The sequence below is a fragment of the Andrographis paniculata genome, unplaced genomic scaffold (genome assembly GCF_009805555.1).
Source record: "Andrographis paniculata isolate CXL003 unplaced genomic scaffold, ASM980555v1 Contig49END, whole genome shotgun sequence".
NCBI lineage: Eukaryota > Viridiplantae > Streptophyta > Magnoliopsida > Lamiales > Acanthaceae > Andrographis > Andrographis paniculata.
Window position 1 is genome coordinate 3,338,272 of NW_026137583.1, and position 17,833 is coordinate 3,356,104.

The window sequence follows — 17,833 nt, forward strand, 5'->3', positions numbered from 1 at the left end:
ATAAACTTAACAATTTTTTTTTTTTTTTATATATTGCTTATGCATTATGTTGACATGAATATTTTATTGTGAATTTCTACCTCATATACTGATTAAGATTAATCAATACGATCTATTCGCGTGTACACACCGATACACACCTAGCTAACAAATATATTATTGAAGGACCAAATAGGAAAGTTCTTGGGGAACAAATGACATCCGTTACATACATATCTTTTTTATATATATATATAACTTGTATTGATCCTACAACCTCAATTAAATTGTCGACTTGATCGAAGAAGAGGAAAATATCATGACTCCATTATTGGTTCTTTGCTACCTTATCTACACCATTTTCACTTCCATAATACTCTCTATTCGCCTCGCGCTCCGGCGTCGCCGATGCGCCGTCCCCTCTAAAGAGATGGGAAATGTCGTTGCTCTCTACGAAGGGACCGTCTACCACGGGCGCCGCCACCCTGCGCGCAACTCCTTCCGGTTTCCGGCCCGTTATGAGCTTATCGATCTCGACCGTCCACCTTATTCTCCTCAAGGATTCTTGACGGCTGACTATGCTCGAAAGGCGACCTGCACAACAGGACCAGTGTAAGTTATATATCTAGGATTAGATCAGTAAAATGTGATTTCAAAACCTATTTTTCAGGATGCGGATCGTGTGTTGATCCAATTAAATCAGTATAATGCCGATTTAATCAGGTAAGCATATCATATAAACGTAGTAAGCATATTTTTGCATAACACAATATATGTTGTGTTATAAAATATCACATGCTGAATTATATTGTATTATATATATATACTATGATAGTATATAATATATATTGAATTTCTTTATGTGATATGCTGATCCGATCAAATCAGTTCAGCACCAGATCCACAATCTATTTTTCATTTAAAATATGAAATAAAAAGTCTACTAATCTTTATTCAAAATATTAGGTCTTTATATGTATCTACATTTGCATTAGACTGCCTATTGTTTATTTAATCTTTGTTTGGGGGATTGGATTTAATTTCTCCTATTCATTCCATTTTTCCCTTAAAAAACATCAAATCAAACAACTATTTTTTATTTTTTATATTATACTAAAAATTAATTTTACAATCAAAACATCACATCAACGCCTATTTATATCACATCATACAACTATTCATATTCAAATTTTTTACTATTCAAATCCCAATTCAAAATCCAAACCCCCAAACAAACACACCGTGTGTTTGTTTGTTTGTGTGTTTTAGTTTTTGGGTTTGAATTTTGAAATAGTAAAAAAAGTTGAATTTGAATAATTTCTTGATGTAATATAAATAGATGTTGATGTAATGTTTTGAATGTAAAATAAATTTATAATATAATATAAAAAAAATTAATTGTTTGATGTGATATTTTTGGAGAAAAAAAAATCTGAATAGTAAAAACCTATGGTAAAACCACATAACAACACAACACTTCAAAATATATCTGAACACTGTCAATTCTATATACAGATTACTATTGAGAATTCCACCAAGTGTTGGATACGAAAGAAGCCCTGTGAATATTTACTACTGCTATGACATTGAAGGATCTTCGAGAATTCTGAAGAAATGTATGGTTGAGGTGTGTTGATGATAAATATAATGTTACTATTACATACAGACAGATATATAAAATAAAAAATATATATATATTTAATTATTTATATTATTGCATTCTAACAAAATAAAGGTTTTATTTGAATTTTCAGGCAAGTAATACACCATGGGGTCAAAGTGTGACATTTGTGTTCAATCCAAGCTTCGATTCAGTTCCCAAATCTGAATACATAAGTCCATTCATGGTTAGGGTTTTCTTATATTTATCTTTAGCAAGTTCTTCTTATTTATTTATTTAGGGTTTAGGGTAACATTACTGAATACTTAGAGTATATTTATGAATCAAGGATATGCTTGGGAACTGGAGGCTTAAAGTGAATGATCCTGGTGAAACTTTGTATGCAATAATATCGGTGCAACATCCCGAATTCGGAAACTATTTTACGGCTTCATTTACGGCGAAAAGAATCGCAACCAAGTTAGACCATGAATCATTCTTTTGGTTGATGCCTCATAAAGTTTCGCTGATGGCCTATTGGAATGTAAGAACTCTTTCCGATCAAATTAATACGTCATCGAAAAATTTGCTCGCTCGCTCACTGTCATCTAAAAGTATTTTTATTTATCTTTTTATTAAAAAAAGAGAATATCTTACAGATCATGTGCTGACTCATAATTAAATTTAGTATTTGCTGAATTATATCTTAATCATTTATCTTGTATTAACAATTTTGATTGCGAGTAAAATCTATAGTTTGAATCAATATCATCATGAAAAAAATATGCTTACTCTTGTTTCCTAATATAATACTCAGTTTTTGGATACCAAGAATAAGATAAATAGTATTTTAATATTACCTGTGTACTTTTTGTAAAGATAAAATTGAAAATTTATGGGATTACTAATGTAATTTTTGATTAAAAATAGAAAATATATACAAAAGAAAAGGTGTTTGGTCCCATCAATAGCATTTGTGTTAACTTACGAGAAAATAATGACTTAAATTTTTTATAATATATATGTATACTCCCTTCATCCGTCGTAATATTTAGTTACACTTTCTTTGTAATATATGGTCAACGGAGAGAGGATATATTTTTAATAAATATAATATGAGCATACTTTTACTTAACATATTAGGGTAAAGTGAACACAAGACAAATGGAACATATATATATTTTTTTGTTTATTTTTACTATAAAAAATAAACAATAACAAAAGTAGACACTCATATTAAATTATGTGCTAAAAACTTTGAGAAGTATTGAATAATCTCGAATGCTCGACGGAGAAAGTACATTATTTGTGTTTGTGTATTTGTCTTCTTTGGGAAGTATTGAATAATCACGAATGCTCGACGTGGCATCGAGGATAATGAGACGATGCAATCGACTTCACTAAAACATTAATCGAATGAATTGAATGCTGCAGGCTCTGAAGCTATGGTGGAAGAATGTCCCTTTCTATGATCATCCAATAAAAGAAAACCCTTTCTACAGAGAAGAAGCTGTTTCTAGGGTTTTTGGGAAGACGATGATGCAGAGCTGTGGGGCATTTCAAACTAACATTTGTGGAGCAAACAACAATCAAGAAGATCAGAAGATCGATCGTTGCTTCATTTGGAAAGATATCAAGTGGCCATGGTCTTGGTGTTGACATATACATATATATATATATATATATATATTGCAAAATTGTGGATTCAAAGTATTTATCATGCCTCAATCAATCCCTGATTAAGGGCAATCGAAATCCATTGTTAATTCACCATGCCTAGCAAAAGGGCAAAGAAATAGTAGAGGTTGACCAATGTATATATATACATTGGTCAACCTCTACTATATATATATATATTTGTATCGAAAATAACAATTATTATATATTTTTAAAAAATAATATCGAATTCCAAGTACACTCCATATGTTTCCGTTTTTTTTATTGTTGGTGTATAGAGAAATTTTTAGGTTAATGTGAAATATATGGCGACAATTAGGGTCATCACCATCTTACTGATTTGATCAAGTTAGTACATTAATTTGAATTAATTAATATTTTATTACAAGACAAATAGTTATAATGTATTTTCTCAGTGCTAAATTTACTTTCACTTTGTTTGCTAAATTTACTCAATTACTTTTAAGAAAGTCAACAAATTAATATTTAACTATTATTATCTTTTACTTAACACTTATTTATAACAAATGTCACTACTTTTATTACATTCTCTTTCCTTATTGTTTTTTTTTTAATTTTTAACTTATGTTCCGAAAATACATCCAACTATCTTTTAACTTTTATCACTTTGTAATAAAATATTCATTTTTCTTAATCTCCGTGTCGGACTCAAATGTTTTAATTTTTGCGGATGGAGGGAGTATTGAATAGTAAAAAGACAAATCAATAAAGCTATATAAATATTAATTTTATGATTTTTTATATGAGAATAAAAATTAAGAATTTCAGAGGCAAATTATTAAAAATACATCATTTTAGTATTTTTAAACTAAAAAAATACAGTAAATTTTTTGGGGCTGGGGGTCTGGTTCTGTTGCTGGTAGTCACTCTTTATTATTTTGATTCTTTATATAAAACTTGTACAAAAATAATCTTCTATTCAATCCTTAATTCAAAATATCAAATAAGTATATATTGCATGAACTAGCTACATTCCAATTTTTAGTAATTTAATTTTGTATATTTATTTAAATTTATATATTTGTATATTGATTTAACAATTAAATACACATTAGTCAATGTCAGCTCCAACAGTATATAAATATCCGAGTATTTCTATTTCTATTTTATATAAATAACAAAAATGGTAAAATATGTAACATCAGTCCACATAAAATATAAATGGAATGAGCTATTTAGGTAGGGAATTTCTGAATAGTAAATGAGACCATACAACTGTGATAGATATAATATTATTTAGAAAAAAATATAATTGAAACTATTTATGTAGATACTTTTATAATTTTCAATAATATTTAAAAAAAAAAATTACATCAATTATTTTTGTTCTTTTTAGAAGGACATCAAACACTCAAAACTTAAAAAATACTCGGCCTAGCTATAAAATCTAAATATTAATTTTAATAAAATAGGCCGGGTTAAGAATAATCCGACTTTCATGGTCCCGGGCACAAACCGATTAATTTGCGTGCCAGGTCAGACACGGTTCAAAAAATTTCAAACTTATTTTTAAAGGTTTAAACACAATTTTTTTTATATCAGATTCGGATGATTTTTTCAGACTACCTATTTTTTGTCCTAATCAGGGAAGGGCATATATACATAATTATTATTATTATATATATAATTTTATTTTTGTGATTATTTTTCATATGCAAACTTTCTTAAAAAATATTAAAATTAATTTCAACATCAATATATCTCAAATAAGTGTTGTAATTAATCATATTCAAATTCAAAGTTAATAAGTCAAAGGTGTATTGTTCTAATTAAACAAATTTATTTATACATCACAAATTTTTTTTTTGACATTTTGTTGACCAATCAATAGTAATGCAATAATGATTTATCCAAACCAAAACGGGATCACTTCAATTTCCATATTCATACAGATACTGGTATTGTTTCCAAGCCTTTATATATAACACCAACAAATATTTCTTTTTTATTTAGAATTTTCAAATAAATAAATAAATAATGTCCGGAAGAATTTCGCCGAAGCCGGCGTTGGCTGCCCTCGATCCCGACTGTCTGAGACAGACCCTTGATAAGGTCATATGAATCCATGCCTGATTTGTTTGTAGTTGCGACAATGTTAACTTTGTGTTCTTCGTCTTCATCTTCATCTTCTTCATTTTTTTAATTTTTTTTTTTTTTGAAGGTATGGTTATTGTAGATATATATATATATATATTATATTATATGATTAATTTCTTAATATTTTTAAGGGTACTAATTATTAATATACTTGTGTTTGTTGTTGTCTGAAGGTGGACAAATGTGTAAGGCGACTGCAAGAGCTCCACCTTGCAGCAAGTAGTGTTAGGTACTATTATCGTGTTTTTGCTCGTCTTTTACTTACTTTAGGCTACTTTAAAAAAAAAAAAAAAAAAAAAAAAAAAATTATGAAAATAATTGTGATTCTTTTGATTGAATTTGAAAAAATTTAGTTTGAATTTGATATTAAAATAATATTTGATAGGATGTTATGTAAGAGAAAAAAATAAAATTTGATTGCAAAAACAGACCCATAATATTGAGTATTTAATAGGGAATTTGCGAGAATTAATATATATTTATTGTTATATTTTTTAAATAAAATAACTGTTGATGGTTTAAAGCTTCATATATGTAACAGATCATTACATTCTTATGTTTAGTGTCAAGGAAGATTTTTTTTTGAAAAAAAAAATAAAAAATGATCGGCTATTATTGTGTTTGGTTTGAATTCTTATTTATTCTCAATAATTTTATTTTATTTTTATATAATTTTCAATAAATATAAATTGTTTCTTCTTATAAAATCAACACATCAAACTACTTTTACATAATTTAAACTAAACAAAAAAATTAGAAAAATAATTGTTTTTAAGTATTGAATATAAATTATGACCGATGAAATATAGAGGAGAAAGATATTAGGGTGTGATTTTGACAAAATCCTACTATTCATCCAAAATTTTCCCTCCAAAAAACATCAAATCAAACACTTATTTTTTATTTTTTATATTATACTAAAAATCAATTTTATATTAAAAAATTACATCAAAACCTATTTATATCACATCATATAACTATTCAAATTCAAAATTTTTACTATTCAAATCTCAATCCAAAATCCAAACCCCCAAACAAACACACCCTAAGGATAAGATGATTATTATTATTATTATTGAGTTGTAAGATCAAAAAACTAGTTAGGAAAAATTATGGGACAAAACTAATATCAGAATGTAGTTATGTAAATACAGATTTAAATTTATTTTTTTTCCTAATCTAATTTTCAACATATATATATATATATATTATCATCACTGCTCATTATAAACGTGCCTTTGCAATTTTGAAGGATTACAAGTACCAACTATGAAGGATCTTCTCAAGAACTCCCAACCATCACAGGTTTTAATTTCATTACTTTTCTATGCCTTCTTAGACAAAACTTTCTTTTAATCTGTTAACATTCTGCTATTACTTATAATTGATATTCTTGTGTCGATATTTTGATATTCGGATATTCATACAGAACCATGGTTTGAAATGTCGAAGCCGGCGATGCTACTGAGAGAAGCCTTGGGAGAAATCACACTCGCTAGTCGATCAATGAGAAAATTCGTAGAATCCACATCCTTATATTCGGCGAAAAAATCCAAAAGCATCCCAAGAACTCCCCCATCCGCAAAGCAAACAGAGAATCAAAATCAACAAAGATATGCGGAGAAACCGGTTTCTTTGCAAAAATTACGATTTTCAGATTTTGACAAAGAAAATTTTAGGTACAAAGCCAACCAAGTGTCCCCGAGGAATAGGCCGTGGGCTAAGAAGGCGGTATTGTTTCCAAATCCCTTGTTTGATGCTTCGCCAATGAAGACGAGCCAAAAAATTGTTGGGAAAAAATCTTCGATGATTTCAAAGAATGCGCAAAGGATGTTTCGCCTCAATGGTTCGGACCAAAGCGCCAAAATGAAGAGCAAGAAAGTAACACTTGTTTCCGCCGTCAAAATCAGGTAAAAGGTTCATGTAGCTATAGCAAGCACAAAAATAAGTTTTCGACTTTGAAAGTTTGATACCTTTCTCCGAGCCTTCGATCCACACCTTCACGCCGACGCTTTCTCCGTGTCGCCATATATATATATATATAGAGAGAGAAACATTTGAATGAATTTTCTTTTAAATTGGTGATCAACTTGCTTGCTGTGTTTTTTTTTTCTTTTTTTATATAACATGAGAACCTGTAGCTATTACTTTTCGAGTGTTGGAGATATTTTAGATATTTTAAATTTAGATTTAGATTTGGTCTTATCTTATTTAGATTTGACTGTATCGAGTCTGTATATTATGCCTATATATAGGCTCCTTATTTTGACGATCAATAAAATAATTTTCCCCATATTTCTAACATCGGGAGTACTTAAATCTCTGGGTAAATCCTCGGCTCAATTTAAATGCCTGTAAACTAGGTTGGCAACACATGTGAAACTAGAGTAATTATGTGAAACAGACAAAATCAAGTAGCCTAGATAGGTTTTAAGCTTATGACTTTATAATCACAAGTTCATCCATCGCAGTAGTTAAACTTGGAAGTTTCATATTGATCGATCGACGTTACTCATCACTTTATATCTACTAAGATTACCAAATAAAATAAGTATTATTTGCTTGGAATTTTGATTTCTAAATTTTATTTTCATCACAAACATATATAAAATATTGTTCTCACCGATCTAAAAGGGCTGAAGAGACTTTGAAATCTAGTGAAAAGTTATATCAATTTGGGCTTTACTTAATTAGAAAAAACAAAACAAGAAAGCTTTCAAATCCACAGGTAGCACAACAACTTTTACGTTTTTGCTGTTTTGTAACTTTAATTCACAATTTGCCACAATTTTGATGCATTTGTTGTGTGCCGTAAATTTTTGCCCAAATTACTTTTATCCTCAAAATTGATTAAAATAATTTATCTATACTATTAGTATGACAATTCTTGAATGTTTTTTTTTGGCTGTGCTATACGGTGAACTGCAAATCCAAATCTCACATTCAAAGTTGTGAAGAAAAATCGACACTTTATAAATCTCAAAATAAACTTCACTAGTATGAGGATTTTTAAAGAAAATTTAAAAACAAATTGGTGCAGGCTAAGCCAAAGTGGACACGGTTTGAAAATTCTGTTGACTAAATCGGTTTAAATAATGAAAATTAAACTCAGAATTTTTTAAAATCAATTTTTTGTTAAGTAGAAATGCATTCGTGCCACCTGTTTGTCTAGACCAGACTATAAACGGACATGACACTTGCACGAGCACGAGCACGAGCACGGCACGGGCTCGGTGTTGAGGACATGGGATTCGAGACTATGTCATAGGACTTAGGGATAGATATATGCTGGCGAGGCCAATTTTTGGAAAAATAAAAAAATTTCAACTCATAGTCTACTTTGACTTCTATATCTTATATATAAAAAAATAAAACAAAACAAAATAAAATAAATAATAAATAATAAAAAACAAAAAACCAAAAAGAAAAAACATCAAATAAGAATACTAAACAAATATAAACCCGTATAGTTTACATTATTAATAGCTATTTATTACTCCCTCCCGTCCCACATAATTTGTCCCTATTTTATATTTTCGTTCGTTCCACATAATTTGTCCATTCCTTTTTTTTGAAAATATAATTATACATTTAATCTCATTTTAAATTTTATAATTTTTTTAATCTTAATTAAACTATTTAGTTATCTTAATCTTAATCCACAATTATTTTTATTATACGAATAATTAGTTTTAATACACTTCTTAATTACTTATTAATTACACTTTATCTAAATTCCCGTCTACAGTAATAGGTCCATAATACATGAGACGGAGGGAGTATATTTGATGGAAGCTTTATATTGTGTATATTGTGTCTATTTTATTTTATTTTCAGTTTGAAGAATGTTGAATTCAACATCTATTAGCGATCGATTCTTAAAAATTTCAACATGATTTTCATAGCTCCAAGGCGCAGCGTGGCAAGATTGGGAGTGTGCCAGTAGCATCCTTGTCATTATTCTAAATTATTTAACATTTATATTTACTTTTTATATAATCAATTCAATTTAGTGTCTGATAAATCATTGTAAAAACAGTTTTTTTTTTTTTTTTTTTTAAAACTGGTAGGATGTTATAGAATTGAAAGTGACGGTTAAAAAAAAAAAAGACATGATGTTAATAGTATTTTTCTATAAAATTTTTATAATTTATTTTAAAGTTTACTAAGGGTGTGTTTGTTTGGGGGTTTGGATTTTGGATTGAGATTTGAATAGTAAAAATTTTGAATTTGAATAGTTGTATGATGTGATATAAATAGGGTTTGATGTGATGTTTTGAATGTAAAATTGATTTTTAGTATAATATAAAAAATGAAAAATAGGTGTTTGATTTGATGTTTTTGGGGGGAAAAAATTGGATGAACAGTGGAAATCCTCCAAAATCCTTCAAACAAACACACCCTAACTATATTTAAAAATTTTAAATTAACGACATAAAAAATACTCCCTCAGTCCAAGACAAAATTTTCCATTTACTTTTTGCATTTTTATCTTTTGAATATTAATTATTATATCAAAAATATAGTATAAATTAAGAGAAAATGACAAAAATATTTTTATTAATGTCTTATAATACTAATATAATAAAATTTATATAAAAAAATTATACAAATATAAAGATATTTTTTAAAATTAAAAATAATAACGCCAAATGTAAATGGAAAGTTTATTCTTGGATGGAGGTAGTATATTTTTTTGATTATTTATATTTTAAAATTTTAATTCAAGGATAATATCTCAATTAAAAATAAAATTACAATATAATATTAATTTATTTGTATTTTATAATTTATTTTAAAATTTTATAAACTATATTTAGTAATTTTAGTATAATTAAAAAAATGATATACTCTTATTTAAATTTGGTATCTCAATTTTAAATTTAATTTAAGTATAATATATAAATTAATAATAATAATAATAATAATAATAATAATAATAATTTTAATTAAAATATAATATATAAATTAATTATTTTTATACTATTATTATTAAGAATAAAATAATAATTGTAACTAAAAAGTCTTTCTATTTATTTCAAAAGCTATTCAATATGCTTCTGGAAAAAAAAGAAAAAAATTCAGCTTCACCAGTTGCTTTTATTTTTGGATGCAAGCTATTGTCAAAATTATCCAATAGATACTCCATGATGACAATGGGTTTTTAATGTAATATAGTATATATATATATATATATATACTGCAAAAAAATATCATTTTTGTAACGAGATATTTTCGTCTCTAAATTTATTTTTTCCGTTACTAATGATATTATAGACGGAATTAATGATGAAATTACGTTAGCTATGTGATCTTTAGCGACGGAATTCCGTTACAAATATACTATTTTTTTGTAGTGATATATATATATATATATTGATCATTTTTTATGTTATTATTATTATTATTATTATGAACAAAATAGTAATTATAATTTTGAAAGATTAGCTTGTGTGAGTCGTTATTGATTTGATACCAATACTCAAATTAATACTAATAACTCTCAAATAATTCATAAAAAAAGCGATACGTAGAACAACAAAAGTCAACATACTGCCTAATTGACATGTAAAATTGCAAGAGTACATAATCTCCGCATTTGAAATAACTGCTTATATAAGTTATATAAGTGTTTTTTTATTTTTATTTTTAGAAGCTACCCATGACGATTCTAAACACAATGAAAAGCTTTTGAACTGCTTTTAAATAAAAGTCAATACTGTTGGGCATTTTTATTTACGGATAAATAATTAATGCCCGCATTTTTCTAGTTTGAGCTTTTAGGTGAGACAATCATTCTGCATGTGACATAGTATTAGAGCCTAAGTTTAAGTCTCGACTTCAAGTCTCACCGTCCCTATTTTCGCATACCACCACCCGAGGGAGCGTGGTGTGGACTCCGACAAATACAAACATACTGCTATAATGTTTTATTATTTATTTATTTATTTTACACACTTCAGTAAAGTTCCTTAGGAAGAGTAGGTTCCAACATGATAGGAAGGACTTGTTTAGGATGTGTAGTGAGCCCATATGTTTACTCCAAACTCACATCTTCATGTCTAATTCCATCTCCCAACTTCAAGTCGAACCCATGGAGGAGGTTCGCCGTAATTGCCCACGTGCTCTTTAGCCCGAGACTATATCCCGGACACCTTCTTCGACCAGACCCAAATGGCAATAGTGCATAGTTCGATCCTCGAATATCTATTTTTTTCCCAACAAACCTCTCTGGTATAAACTCCTCGGGAGCATTCCAAGAGTCGGGTTCCCTACCAATGCTCCATGTATTAATTAGGATTGTTGTCCCCTTGAGTATGTCGTAGCCAGCAATGCGACAATTATCCATGGCGTAATGAGGGGCTAAAAATGTCGCAAGAGGGTGCAATCTCATGGTCTCTATGATAATGGCTTCTATGTAGGGCAACTTTGCATAGTCGGTTTCCTCTACCCATCGGTTTTTCCCTACTACCCTGTTGAGCTCATCTTTAGCCTTCTCGTATACTTGGGGATGTCTCATGAGTTCTTGAACAATCCATTCCATCATAGTTCGGGTTGTGTCCACACCACCATTGATTAGGTTCTGTAAATTTTTTCGAAGGGACGAGGCAAAAAAAAAAAAATAAATAAAAATATAATGTAGTTCGATTGGACAAAAAGATTAAAATGTAATCGAGATTCTTCCTATCAACGATGCGGACTTTTTGCATTTAAAATGTTCTCTCTTAAATTCATCCAATATTAACATAGATACTATAATTTCATATTGATCCTGTTAGAAATTTTGGGGGAAAATAATGAGATTGTCTTTTTATCATCAAAATAAGGAGCCTATACATAGGCCATACAAAACAGACTCGACCGACTCAAATCTAAGTAATCTAATCTATGAATAAGATCAAATCTAGATATAAATCTACTAAATCTAACATTGAATATCTCAACAGATCCTATTATTATAACAATAATAGAAATACTAGTGATAGCGATACATATTTCTTCATAACTCAGCATATATTGTATTCACTACAAGAAAAAATTATTTTTGTAACAAAACTTTTTTGTCTCTAAATCTACTTTTTCCATTACTAATGACATTAGAGACGGAATTAGAAATTGAATTACGTTAGCTACGTGAACTTTAGGGACGGAATTCCGTTACAAATATATTATTTTTTTGTAGTGATTATAATAAAACATATGTTGAGTTATAAATATGTTATATGTATATATAATATATATATTGTATACTTTTATTATATATATATATGTTTATTGGGTCAAATTAGCACCATTATAGCTTCAGCTATTTTTTTCTCGAAGCATTTTGTATAGAAAGAAGTTCATTTACATTCAAAATATGTTACCTGGATCAATGCCTTGATCTGATCTCTCCTAAACTTAACATCCATATTGGGATCTTCAGCCATCTTAAGTAGCCGGTCCACCATGTCTTTCCGGCGGGAACCCGTCGTCGCCGCGCTATTCACGTGATCGTTTATCATAAACTCGTATATCTTGTCAAATTTCTTCGCTAAAACCTTCATTCTCCGAACATATCCCTGAAGATCGAGAAAATGTAGCCACGGTACCCAATCCCCGATATTGAAAGCTCCTGCAAGAAAAACCCACTCGTCTAATATCTCAATGAACTCATCGAACCAGAGGTTGGATTCCTCATTTTCGTGATCGCTAAAATACTTTTTTCCTAACGCCATCCTATTTATGGTCGACAATGCATAGCGCAACACATGGTCCCTAAGAAAGACAGGCGAATTTCCGGAGAGTGAATAGAGGCGTGACATTAAATCACGCCTCTCCTTGGCGCGAATTTGCTCGAAGAGCTCGGATTCCATTTTCTTTGGACTAAACAACTCCGAGAGGTAAATTTTGCGCGCTTCTCGCCAATATGGTCCATAAGGTGCCCATACCATGTCGGAATAATTATAACCAGTATACTTGCCAGCACTAAGTAATGGCCTCGATGCAAAGTCGGCGTCATGAGTCTTTAAGAACTCTTTGGCCATCTTTGGTGTCGAAGCAACCACAACTGGGAATTCGCCGAACTTTAAGTACATTATTGGACCGTATTTTTTGGACAAGAAGTGAAGGGATTGATGCGGTATGGAGCCGATGAGGTTAAGGTTGCCGATAATCGGCCATGGTTTCGGACCCGGCGGGAGTTTGAGTTTGAGTTTGGATTTATTTCTTAAGACAAGAACTAATGCAGCTATGGAGGCTAAGGCTAATACTAATGCCCAAAAGACTTCCATCTTAGATTGTTTTGGAGTATTTGAGGTGTGGAATATGAACACATGATTTGGAAGGTGAAAGACTCTTTCTAGCTATTTATAAGTTGAAGAAGATAGTACTGTTTATGTTACAACAAAAAAATAAAAATAAAAACAAAAAATAAATAAATAAATAAAAACAAAAAAAATGAAATTAATGATTGAAGATATTTGTTTATAATTCAAAATACATAAGGGAATTAATAAATTTTAATACCACAAACATTCAATGGTGTACAACTATTTATGATCACTTGTTTACATTCAACGTGAATTTAGGTGGCTATGCAGCCTATGCTTATGCCTAAAAATTAATTATATATAATTATGTTATTTAATGGTTTTCTACATGATATTTGCTACTAGATTTTTCTATGAAAGCTCCCAAATTCTTTTTGCAAGTTGAAAAAAAAAAAAAAAAATGAAAACCATGAATATTAATAAATATATTTTTGAGAACATATATACATATTTTTCGACAAAGTAAATACAAATATTTTTGTATCTTATATATACTACAAGTTTCCTAAATTCCTCGAAGAACTCACTTAATTACATATATATGAATCGAATTCAGATAATTGCAGCCAACAAACAGAATTCAGGGAGTGATCCATCAACGGATCAACAATAAGGTACATTAAAAATTTAACTGTGGTTAAATCTAACTACTGTTTGAGATATGAGTTATTAAGTTATCTATTCAATTTGTTGGTCTTAAATGTATTTGATAAGTGCGAGCCTATATGTGCAGCAACTTGGTAACTTATTAATTGGATGATGGTGCTAATTAATGATGAGCTATAAATATTACGGTTGTGATCCAGATCTAGGCGCAACATCCATTACTTTTCATAATTCATCATGAAAGTAACGATAAAACTTAGGGTTGCACCATAGGCTTGAAGAACACAAAACTCTCAATTAATTTGCAGATCTGAATTCGACAACGCTAATGTAATCAGGTTAGATTTATTAGCTTTATTTTTATATCAATTAATTCAATAGGAAAAATCTTGGACTTAGAATTTAATTCATGATAAGTTTCAACACAATAGCCACATGAGTTCATGAATGATGACTAACATACACAAAACTTCATCAAATCACATGATTAGATAATATGGTTACGTGGATTCCGTACGTGCTAACATACAACACACTATATTAATACAAACAACATATTATTTATATTATAATACAATACAACACATTATATAGTCAAAATATATTTTAATTATGAACATACAAGACATGCCATTATTACACTCAATACATGCTATATGTAATAAAAAAATGTATTATTTGTATATTTTATGACTTTGACTTAAAATTAATTATTATGATTTGTATTATTAAATTATATTATTAACTTAATTAAGATAACTATAATACGAGACATTCAGTACGGGTGCTGAAATTTTATATATGTTGATTTGAAAAATCGGCACTGTCAAATCAGCATGCCAACGATCCCCATTTTGTGAATAGAACATATATTATCTGCTTTGAATTTAGAACTAATGAACTTATTAGTCTGGTGCACCAAAAATTATATATTAGCCTACTAAGCAAACAATCGAATAATTGTTAAACCTTGGCTGTATCGAAAATACCATTAGGATCATTAGCAATAATTGAACAAGAAGGGATGTTGTAAGGCTGAAGCACAATTAACAATTATTCATCAATCATAAGCAGGAATGTTTCACTGGAGGGTGTAACAAAAAAATAAAAAATTATAATAATCTTTACCATGATTTTCATCCGAGCATGACAATATTAATAAAATTCTATATTTTTAGCGAGCATTTGATCGAGGAATCGAGTTTCATCTTATCATCTACTACTGTTGGAAAATAAGGTTTGTCCAAACTCCGCACTACAAGAAAATAGTATATTTGTAACGGAATTCCGTTCCTAAAGTTCACGTAGCTAACGTAATTCCATCTCTAATTCCGTCTCTAATATCATTAGTAACGGAAAAAATGAATTTAGGAACGAAAAAACCTTGTTACAAAATTGATAATTTCTTGTAGTCCTTAAAAAGAGGCAACTCATTGAAGCGTGAAAAACTCATAGTAATTACAACATTCTGTCGACTAAATAAATGCTGGTGCACTAAAACAAGAAATGAGACAAGTATTGATTTACTTAGTTTGGTTATAAACCAACTAACATTTGAAAGATACTAATCCAGAAGTAGATTCACTATAATCAATGCTGATTACATGACAAAATCACTACAAACTCTTTCAACTAATTTTCTCTCTAACAGTCTACCTTGCAAATACCATTCAGATAACTAGACGCAATTAACTCCTAATGACATCAGTTATCTACATCAAGCAGAGAGTAATGCATCCTAAGAGTTGGTTGTCAACTCTGATTGGACCTCCAAAAACTCCGTCCTCCGACGACTCTTTTGGTGAGTTTGAGTGTTAAATACAAATTCAGAACATGGAGATAGAGTGCGACGTGAGTGAGAGCTCGAATGAATATTTTTATCTCTAAACCAATACTATTAAATGTGCAACAAGGGTTATACTTCTCGTAAATTTGTTCTTTATTCTAATTAATGTAGATATAAAAGAACTGACCAAAAAGGTGCATTATGCACAAGAAGATGATGATCAACATGATTATGGTCATGCTCCTTTGAGGGTTCACTACAAAAAATTATCAATTTTGTAACAAGGTTTTTTCGTTCCTAAATTCACTTTTTCCGTTACTAATGATATTAGAGACGGAATTAGAGATGGAATTACGTTAGCTACGTGAACTTTAGGAACGAAATTCCGTTACAAATATACTATTTTCTTGTAGTGGTTGTTTCCACCAATAAAGTGTCTAACTCTCATACATGATTTTTTGATACTTGGAGTACTAATCACATGTGCGTTAGACACGAGGTTTTTGTTGAACTTGACGAAATTGTCCGATCCTATGTTAAATTTTCCAATAACTACACTATGCCTGTTATAGAGAAAGGATCCATTCTTATTACGTTAAGAAATGGAAATTACAGTTTCATTTTGGAGGTGTTTTATGTAGCTTTTATAAAAAAAAAAAGTTATCTCCTAAGTATGGACCAATTTTTGGAAAAGCAATATAAAATGCATTGACCATGCATCCCTTTTCTTTGGATAGCATTATAATTCAATCCATTTAGGGTTATCCATTCAGCATATCTTCGGCAAAAATTCTCGAGGCAATCTATCATCGTGGTCCGGAAGTAAAAGTGCAATTAATCATGGTTCGGGCCATGTTCACTACGTCTTGGCTTGTCTTCTGACTTGCTCATGCCATTATAATCTCGAAAATAATGTCGACTGTTACCAAAGGATGAAAATGTAATCAGCTTCGTGCTTAGCTTACGTTCTAACATGTCTTATGGACTGCTCAGTCATGATTAATTGTCTCTTCGATCGGCCACATTTCAGACTACGATAATATCCTCAGCCCGACTCAGGCCAAATGACCTTAGAAGAACTAATGGCTCAGGAAGCGCCATTTTCTTGACCCGTTGGGCTGCCCCAACACTAATATTCACAATTTTCATGGCATCCCTATTTCTAGTACAAGAGGTAAAATATCTTTTTTCTCAATATTACACTTTCATGGTAAGTAAGATAAATGTCCATTGAGTTGATCATTAGCTTGGCCATTTTTAACTTTTCAAGTGTATACAATTAAAATAAATCAAGGGCCTTAATAAGATAACTATATATATATATATATTTATATTTATATATATATTAAAATTAATGTGAATATTATATATTTTAAATCGTAAAATTCTTCAATATTAATTTTTTAATATCTAAAATTATTAAAATATAATATTTTATAATATTAGTATGAACATATATATATATAAGTTTTGAATAATTTAATTTTATAATTTTAATTTAACAAATATAATCAGTATAAATAATTAAAATATTTGCATAATAAGTTACATACATAATTAATTTCTTTAAATTGTTGGAGTTGTAGTCACTTTGTGTCGAGAGTCTCTTGATATTTGAATATTAATTATTATATCAACATGTAATAGAAATTAAGTATAATATTAATAGCCATGGAGGGAATATTTTTTAAGTGATTACTTCATTTCTTCTTCTTTTTTTTAATATATATATTCAAAATTTATTAATATTGATTA

At 29.3% G+C, this 17,833-nt stretch overlaps 2 protein-coding genes and 1 pseudogene across 2 annotated transcripts; 2 read left to right on the plus strand and 1 right to left on the minus strand.

Moving 5' to 3' along the window:
• The first annotated feature begins 279 nt into the window (after window positions 1-279).
• LOC127253046 (uncharacterized) lies at window positions 280-3,370 on the plus strand. The gene is made up of 5 exons (XM_051277460.1): window positions 280-591; window positions 1,495-1,606; window positions 1,734-1,826; window positions 1,929-2,123; window positions 3,014-3,370. Exons 1-5 carry the CDS (start codon window positions 299-301, stop codon window positions 3,236-3,238), a joined length of 918 nt encoding a protein of 305 aa, XP_051133417.1. The 5' UTR covers window positions 280-298; the 3' UTR covers window positions 3,239-3,370.
• A 1,884-nt stretch (window positions 3,371-5,254) lies between these two features.
• Window positions 5,255-7,288, plus strand: LOC127252943 (probable microtubule-binding protein TANGLED). Its single transcript, XM_051277330.1, has 4 exons — window positions 5,255-5,329; window positions 5,548-5,603; window positions 6,627-6,679; window positions 6,804-7,288. The coding sequence occupies exons 1-4, from the start codon at window positions 5,255-5,257 to the stop codon at window positions 7,286-7,288; spliced, it is 669 nt and encodes a 222-aa protein (XP_051133287.1).
• A 4,045-nt stretch (window positions 7,289-11,333) lies between these two features.
• Window positions 11,334-13,647, minus strand: LOC127252944 (trimethyltridecatetraene synthase-like; annotated as a pseudogene).
• Window positions 13,648-17,833: the final 4,186 nt, after the last annotated feature.

Coding starts and splice junctions, on each gene's coding strand:
- LOC127253046 (XM_051277460.1), top strand. CDS start 299: ATGACTCCATTATTGGTTCTTTGCTACCTTATCTACACCATTTTCACT. Junction 592..1,494: donor ACCTGCACAACAGGACCAGT/GTAAGTTATATA, acceptor TTCTATATACAG/ATTACTATTGAGAATTCCAC. Junction 1,827..1,928: donor AATACATAAGTCCATTCATG/GTTAGGGTTTTC, acceptor TTATGAATCAAG/GATATGCTTGGGAACTGGAG.
- LOC127252943 (XM_051277330.1), top strand. CDS start 5,255: ATGTCCGGAAGAATTTCGCCGAAGCCGGCGTTGGCTGCCCTCGATCCC. Junction 5,604..6,626: donor CTTGCAGCAAGTAGTGTTAG/GTACTATTATCG, acceptor GCAATTTTGAAG/GATTACAAGTACCAACTATG. Junction 6,680..6,803: donor AGAACTCCCAACCATCACAG/GTTTTAATTTCA, acceptor ATATTCATACAG/AACCATGGTTTGAAATGTCG.